This window comes from Gymnodraco acuticeps, unplaced genomic scaffold (genome assembly GCF_902827175.1).
Source record: "Gymnodraco acuticeps unplaced genomic scaffold, fGymAcu1.1, whole genome shotgun sequence".
In the NCBI taxonomy this organism is placed as follows: domain Eukaryota; kingdom Metazoa; phylum Chordata; class Actinopteri; order Perciformes; family Bathydraconidae; genus Gymnodraco; species Gymnodraco acuticeps.
The window spans coordinates 27,046-35,495 of NW_022991537.1; the positions used below are offsets into that span (position 1 = coordinate 27,046).

The 8,450-nt window shown below is 48.9% G+C and overlaps 1 protein-coding gene across 1 annotated transcript; it reads right to left on the reverse strand.

Moving 5' to 3' along the window:
- Positions 1-1,947: 1,947 nt before the first annotated feature.
- On the reverse strand, positions 1,948-8,123 carry LOC117533427 (AFG3-like protein 2). The gene is made up of 8 exons (XM_034197154.1): positions 7,888-8,123; positions 6,776-6,883; positions 6,335-6,460; positions 5,939-6,049; positions 5,572-5,687; positions 4,860-5,060; positions 3,356-3,550; positions 1,948-2,746 (listed from the first exon to the last, which is right to left on the reverse strand). The coding sequence occupies exons 1-8, from the start codon at positions 8,021-8,023 to the stop codon at positions 2,507-2,509; spliced, it is 1,233 nt and encodes a 410-aa protein (XP_034053045.1). The 5' UTR covers positions 8,024-8,123; the 3' UTR covers positions 1,948-2,506.
- Positions 8,124-8,450: the final 327 nt, after the last annotated feature.

The following is an 8,450-nucleotide window of genomic DNA, read 5'->3' on the forward strand; positions in this document are numbered from 1 at the left end:
GTGCAGAATACGACAGTTTAATGGTGGAGGTATACACACATATTGATAGATGTCTTGTAATGTACTGTTGAGGAACCTGCGACCCAAGTTTTTCATCTCCGGCCTTGTCAGGTATTGAACAATCAATAAATAAAGAACACAGAATTATTAAATATAAAACACAGAATTTGTGTGATTATACTAAATGATTTACAAATAAACACCACTGCATATTTACAACTGTTACACATGCTGATGTAACGCAAATGTTTCCAACTTGGGATCAATAAAGTATCTTATCTTAAGATGATCGATGGCTACTGCCATATTTGCAAAATGTGCCTCTGAACCTTGACAAGTGCATGTTTCAGGCTTATCAATGAACAACAGGAGGGGTCACAGACATAATACCAGCTGTTAAATAAAGCTCTTCTGACCTTAGCTGTGAAGTGGGTATATATTAATGCTGCCCATTATGGGCACAAGCAATTTTCACCCATTTATTAATTATATGTTTTAAATGTGAGTGTTTCCTATCCCCTAAACCTCCAGGGATGTACACAGTTTAATACTGGCAACTTCTTACTATGGAAATACGAAAACGTCTTTTAAAACTACAACTCCCAGTAGAGGAGTGCCATAGAGCAGTGGTTCCCAACCTGGGGGGCGGGGGGGACGCGGTGGACCCGTTCAAATCCAGTTTTAGATAGTCTCCCGTGGTTCCATCCCATTTCAAGTGCTGTTCGACGCTCTGCACACTCTCCGATCATAGAGCTTGAGGACTATCACGGGGTTTGTCAAGCGAAGCGGAGAGAATACTTACTTCCCGGTGTAATATTCTGTAAAGCAAATGAGCTGCTCCGACACTCGGTCCTGACGGACTCCAACTTGTGTTTATTAATCAAACAAATACATAAACACAAGGATAAGTATGTGTTATTGTTGAGTAAATGGAGAATTGCACAGGGGAAAATAACGTATCTATGCCACAATTTTAGATGCGGATTTTGTTAAACTAATACGTTTGCGCTGTGGACCAACACTATACATTGATGGGGAAGGGGGTAGCAATAAAGATTACACCATTAAACTGTTACACAACATAACAGAAATAATATCGATAGCAGCATCCCTAGCAACCACCTTGGTAACAATGAAAACGTTGTATAGACACAATTTCCTGAAGTAATCTTCGTAATAACTAGCAAACTAAAGATCATGTACATCCACTGCACACATCATCTGAAATAACAACTCACATTTCTCGCATCAAATGACATCAAAACGCATTTTAATGGCCAAACTAACTTTAAAATAGGCATTTTACACTGAGAATAAAACGAAGTTCGGCCATGTTTTTTTTTTCTGCAAGGAGAAAGTTGAAGATCACGTGACATAGACGCCAGCCATTGGAATGAATGGTGAACAAAAACGTAGGGATCTTACAATTTCAGAGGCCTTTTGGTAGAAATACTACGTCCTACGTTGTGGACCAACGTAGTTATTACACGTTTAGATGTGAGACTGGGTTGGAATATCGATTAGATCAGTGTTTCTCAAACGTTTTCATACCAAGGACCACTTAACCAATAAAAAAACACTCGCGGACCACCTAACTCCACAAATATCCCAAAACACATAGTTTTTCTATAAGAGGTTACAAATTGCCTGAAAATGGTACAAACAGGTGGCAACATGTGTGACGAAGGTGTTGCCCTGGGCTATATCATGCAATAGAAAGTGAAACTTAAGCTCGCTCCATTGCGGAGATATTCCCGCGAGAGTGCGGAAAACTTACATTTATTTATTTCAAATGTGAAATGTTACCAATATACTCACAAACCACTAGGGGGCGCTCACGGACCACCAGTGGTCCGTGGACCACATTTTAGATGAATACATCAACAACAACATATTTAACAATGAATGAAAGAGTTAAAGGATCAGCTGTAATTAAGAGAGCCATTGTTTTAAATAAAGTTTTTAATCACTGATTATTGATCACACACATACACACGGTATTCATTGATTACACGTTAACATCACTGTGTCTCTGTACCACCATAGAGACACACAGTGAACTGCAGCTCTGTTGTGATTGGTCAACCACTGAGAGATGTCCCTCCCCTTATTAGCCTATCCCGCACAATGTGTTGGAGCGCTAGCCAATAGGAGCTCAAGTGTTCCATAGTGATGTCACTACGGAAAAACCAATAGAACTACAGGGAAGCGAGTAGGGCCTCTTTAAGAACATAGGCAGCTGAATGAAGGACTGCGATTGGTTGGTTTGAAATGAGATCCAGTATGAACAGGTTCCTCAGAGTCTGTGGTTCTCAGCTTTATTCATGTCTCTCACTCAGCGTTTCACATATTCACATGAGTCTCTCTGACAGGAAGTGGAGCACAGCAGCTTCCTGTCTGAGTCTCTCTGTGTCTTCCTGTCTCCTGTCTGTCTCCCTGTCTTCAGAAGGGCATCCCTCTGTGTGTGAGACTCAGACAGGAAGCTGCTCTCCTCCACTTCCTGTCCTCAGAAGGGCATCCCCCCTGAGATCTTGCGGGCCACCTGGTCCTCGGGGCTCTCCTCCTCGCCTCCCCTCTCCCGGTTCCAGTCCTTCAGGCCTGGGGGCAGCGAGGTGTCCTCCTCCTCCCCCCCTGTCCCCTCCACAAATTCCTCGTACGTCGACTTCTCGGAGAACGGCCGTTTCCCCAGCAGCTCCACCATGTCGCTCTTATCTATAACCTCCTTCTCCAGCAGCATCAGCGCCACCTGGTGGAGGGGGGGGGGAAGTTACACTGAGGCAAACTACACATATATATACACACTGTTTATATATGTGTATACATATACACTATATACAACTAACAGACCCCCTCCACCAGCAGCATCAGTGCCACCTGGTGGAGGGGGGGGGAGTTACACTGAGGCAGACTACAGATAAATACAAACACATACACACTGTATATATGTGTGTGTGTGTGTGTGTGTGTGTGTGTGTGTGTGTGTGTGTGTGTGTGTGTGTGTGTGTGTGTGTGTGTGTGTGTGTGAGGGACGATGTGCAGCCTGTATTGTCTCAGGGTGTGTGAGCTGAGGGGTTTCTGTTTGACTCTACAGCACTTTGGTCTGGAGGTCTGAAAGTATATGTGTATATGTAATGTACACACACACACACACACACACACACACACACACACACACACACACACACACACACACACACACACACACACACACACACACACACACACACACACACACACACACACACACACACACACACACACACACGACACACACACCACAACACACCACACATCAAACACACCACACACACACACACACACACACACTGCAGGTAGGGTCACACACACACAGTACCTTCTCCACCTCCCCCCGCCTCCCCTCCAGCAGGCTGAGGGTCCTCAGGTGGGCCGTGCTGATCAGAGCGCGCACCTCGCTGTCGATCAGCCGCGCCGTGGCCTCGCTGTACGGCTTCTCCAGAACCATCTCTCCCTGCCGCGGGAGGTCGAAGGACACCTGGCCCACCTTAGAGTTCATCCCAAACTGCACAATCTGAGACACACAGAGACACACAGAGACACACACAGAGAGACACACAGAGACACACACAGACACAGACACACACACACACACACACAGAGAGACACACACACTTAATTCAGGAATTTTTAAATCGGTTCAAAATGTCTTAAAAAATGGTGGAGGTGTGTGTGTACCTGAGCGTAGGTGCTGTGTGTGTGTGTGTGTGTGTGTGTGTGTGTGTGTGTACCTGAGCGTAGGTGCTGTGTGTGTGTGTGTGTGTGTGTGTGTACCTGAGCGTAGGTGCTGTGTGTGTGTGTGTGTGTACCTGAGCATAGGTGCTGTGTGTGTGTGTGTGTGTGTGTGTACCTGAGCGTAGGTGCTGTGTGTGTGTGTGTGTGTACCTGAGCGTAGGCACTGTGTGTGTGTGTGTGTGTGTGTGTGTACCTGAGCGTAGGCGCTGTGTGTGTGTGTGTGTGTGTACCTGAGCGTAGGCGCTGTGTGTGTGTGTGTGTGTGTACCTGAGCGTAGGCGCTGTGTGTGTGTGTACCTGAGCGTAGGCGCTGTGTGTGTGTGTGTGTGTGTATCTGAGCGTAGGCGCTGTGTGTGTGTGTGTGTGTGTGTACCTGAGCGTAGGCGCTGTGTGTGTGTGTACCTGAGCGTAGGCGCTGTGTGTGTGTGTACCTTAGCGTAGGCGCTGTGTGTGTGTGTACCTGAGCGTAGGCGCTTGTGTGTGTGTGTACCTGAGCGTAGGCGCTGTGTGTGTGTGTGTGTGTGTGTATCTGAGCGTAGGCGCTGTGTGTGTGTGTGTGTGTGTGTGTGCCTGAGCGTAGGCGCTGTGTGTGTGTGTGTGTGTGTGTGTGTACCTGAGCGTAGGCGCTGTGTGTGTGTGTGTACCTGAGCGTAGGCGCTGTGTGTGTGTGTGTACCTGAGCGTAGGCGCTGTGTGTGTGTGTGTGTGTGTGTGTACCTGAGCGTAGGCGCTGGTGTGTGTGTGTGTGTGTGTGTACCTGAGCGTAGGCGCTGTGTGTGTGTGTGTGTGGTGTGTGTACCTGAGCGTAGGCGCTGTGTGTGTGTGTGTGTGTGTGTGTACCTGAGCGTAGGCGCTGTGTGTGTGTGTGTGTGTGTGTGTGTACCTGAGCGTAGGCGCTGTGTGTGTGTGTGTGTGTGTGTACCTGAGCGTAGGCGCTGTGTGTGTGTGTGTGTGTGTGTGTACCTGAGCGTAGGCGCTGTGTGTGTGTGTGTGTGTGTGTGTGTACCTGAGCGTAGGCGCTGTGTGTGTGTGTGTGTGTGTGTGTACCTGAGCGTAGGCGCTGTGTGTGTGTGTGTGTGTGTGTGTGTACCTGAGCGTAGGCGCTCTGAGTGACCTTCCTCAGGTCGTCCTGAGCTCCCGTTGTGATGCGTTTGAAGAAGAGCTCCTCAGCGACTCTTCCTCCCAGGGACATGCACATCCTGTCCATCAGCTGCTCCGCGGTGTACAGGTACTGCTCTCTGGGCAGGTACTGAGCATAGCCCAGGCCCCTCCCCCGAGGGATGATGGACACCTGGGGGCGGGACATAAAGCCGTCAATCATAATACATGTTATTTATATAAGATAAGATAAAGCTTTATTGTCTCCCTCAGCAGAAATGTGTCTTGGGCAACGAGATAATACGCATAAAACATTCAGGTCAATCAGTCACAGAGCAGACACAGCAAAGAGACAACACACAGGTACAGCACCTATGCATAGTGTCCGTCAAATTGCACATAACCCTATTGCGTCCATACCTATTCACACATAATGCACTTCCCCTATTGAACCTTCGCGATTGCACACACTACACTGTAGGGCTTTTCCTGGTGCTGAAGCGCTTCACAAGCAAGTCAAGAAGAACATAAGAACACAAGTAAAAAGTGCTGAGCTAGTTGGAAGAGTGGGGGGGGGGTTAGGGGGTTAGGGGGTTAGGGGGTTAGGAGTCGAAGGCAAGAGGACAGAGACATGGCCACCATCATTGAAATCTCTCCACTGCAAGAAGTGAGACAGGAAGTGAGACAGTGGGACAGGAAGTGACCTTGATGAGAGGGTCGGCGTGCTCCAGGAACCACCCGGCGACAGCGTGTCCCGCCTCGTGATAGGCCACTGTCTTCTTCTCCTCCGGCTGCAGCACCTGGGTCTTCTTCTCCAGACCTACACACACACACACACACACACACACACACACACACACACACACACACACACACACACACACACACACACACACACCACACACACACACACAACACACACACACACACACACACACACACCACACACACACACACACACCACACACACACACACACACACACACACACACACACACACACACACACACACAGTCAGAGGAAGCAGCAGGATATTATCAGTGTATTATTAATGATGATGTGACGTCTCACCCCCGATCACTCTCTCGATCGCCTGCTCAAAGTGCTTCTCGTTGATGGCATCCGCCAGGTGGCGAGCAGCGATCAGCGCCGCCTCGTTGCACACGTTAGCGATGTCTGCGCCTGCGAGACAGAGAAGAGACACACATACACACAGATGAATTACTGATGAATGGCCTGGTTTATTTACATGGGTTTAATTATGTGACGCATTCAGAGTGAAGCATCATGGGAGCTGGAGTTCCACAGGGCAGTGTACCGGTCCCCTGTTCTTTATATTACATGTGCATTATTAAATATTATAATATATTTAATACACAACTATTCTGTACAGATCTGAGCTCCAGTGAGAGGATGGAAACACCTCAACACAGACAGACACACACACACACACTAATGAAGGCTTACCTGAGAAGCCAGGTGTGAGGGCGGCCATCTTTCTAGCCAGCGCCTCTCGGTCCAGGTCCAGCTGCAGCTTCAGTGGACGCAGGTGGACCTTAAAGATCGACGCCCGGCCTTTAATGTCGGGATGACCTGACACACACACACACACACACACACACACACACACACACACACACACAACACACCACACACACACACACACACACACACACACACACACCACACACACACACACACACTCACACACACACACACACACACACACACACACACCACACACACACACACACACACACACACACACGTTATTGTTGTTGGAGTTAAACAGATAAAATAACCACACCCTTGTATAACTATGTTTCTAATCCCTCTCCTCCTTCCTCCTCCTCTTCCTCCCTCTCGCCCTCCCCTCCTCCTCTCCCTCTGCCTCCTCCTACTCCTCACCGATGTAGATCTGCCGGTCGAAGCGGCCGGGCCTCATCAGTGCCGGGTCCAGGATGTCCGGCCTGTTCGTACCGGCTAGAACGACCACGTTAGTGGAGGTGTTGAACCCTGAGATACAGAGAGTAGTGAGAGGAGTGAGATACAGAGAGTAGTGAGAGGAGTGAGATACAGAGAGGATTGAGAGGAGTGAGATACAGAGAGGAGTGAGACCTCCAGAGAGGATTGAGAGGAGTGAGACCTCCAGAGAGGAGCGAGATACAGAGAGGAGTGAGATGAGTGAGACCTCCAGAGAGGAGTGAGATACAGAGAGGAGTGAGAGGAGTGAGACCTCCAGAGAGGAGTGAGATACAGAGAGGAGTGAGAGGAGTGAGACCTCCAGAGAGGAGTGAGATACAGAGAGGAGTGAGAGGAGTGAGACCTCCAGAGAGGAGTGAGAGGAGTGAGATACAGAGAGGAGTGAGAGGAGTGAGATAAAGAGAGGAGTGAGACCTCCAGAGAGGAGTGAGATACAGAGAGGAGTGAGAGGAGTGAGACCTCCAGAGAGGAGTGAGACCTCCAGAGAAGAGTGATATACAGAGAGGAGTGAGATACACAGAGGAGTGAGACATCCAGAGAGGAGTGAGACCTCCAGAGAGGAGTGATAGGAGTGAGATACAGAGAGTAGTGAGAGGAGTGAGCTATAGAGAGGAGTGAGACCTCCAAAGAGGAGTGAGACCTCCAGAGAGGAGTGAGACCTCTAGAGAGGAGTGAAACCTCCAGAGAGGAGTGAGACCTCTAGAGAAGAATGAGACCTCCAGAGAGGAGTGAGAGGAGTGAGACCTCCAGAGAGGAGTGAGATACAGAGAGGAGTGAGACCCCCAGAGAGGAGTGAGACCTCCAGAAAGGAGTGAGACCTTCAGAGAGGAGTGAGATACAGAGAGGAGTGAGAGATACAGAGAGGAGTGAGACCTCCAGAGAGGAGTGAGATACAGAGAGGAGTGAGACCTCCTGAGAGGAGTGATAAAGAGAGGAGTGAGACCTCCTGAGATACAGAGAGGAGTGAGATCTCCTGAGATACAGAGAGGAGTGAGATCTCCCCCAGATGTTTCTCATGATGCATCAGGGCATCTCACCGTCCATCTCCACCAGCAGCTGGTTGAGAGTGTTTTCCTGCTCACTCTGTCCTCCAAAGCTTCCTCTTCCTCGTTTCCGCCCGACGGCGTCAATCTCGTCGATGAAGAGGATGCAGGGCGCGTTCTTCCTGGCCATCACGAACAGGTCCCGCACCTGCACACACACACTCAGTGTTTAAGTGTGTGTGTGTCTCACCCTGGCTGGGCCCAGTGTGAGTGAATGTGAATGTGTGTGTGTAAATGTGAATGTGTGTGTGTAAATGTGTGTGTAACTGTCAGTGTGTATGTCTCACCCTGTCAGAGCCTAGTGTGTGTGTGTGTGTATTAGGGGTTTCACCAACTAATCGACTAGTCGACTACCTTTACCACTAGTCGGCGCTGTAGGCCCTAGTCAACTAGTCGTGAAAAAAATGGAGGTAAACGAGGTGCTGCAAAATGCTTCAAAACACGTCCGACATTCTTATGTATGGCAGTACTTCAACAAAGATGTAACCAACTCCACAGTGAAGTGTCAGTTGTGTACAGCTGTACTGAAGTACAACAAAAATACATCTGCTAGGCGC

Coding starts and splice junctions, on each gene's coding strand:
- LOC117533427 (XM_034197154.1), bottom strand. CDS start 8,023: ATGGCCAGGAAGAACGCGCCCTGCATCCTCTTCATCGACGAGATTGAC. Junction 6,050..6,334: donor CCTCACACCTGGCTTCTCAG/GTAAGCCTTCAT, acceptor TCTGTCTCGCAG/GCGCAGACATCGCTAACGTG. Junction 5,688..5,938: donor GATCGAGAGAGTGATCGGGG/GTGAGACGTCAC, acceptor GTGTGTGTGTAG/GTCTGGAGAAGAAGACCCAG.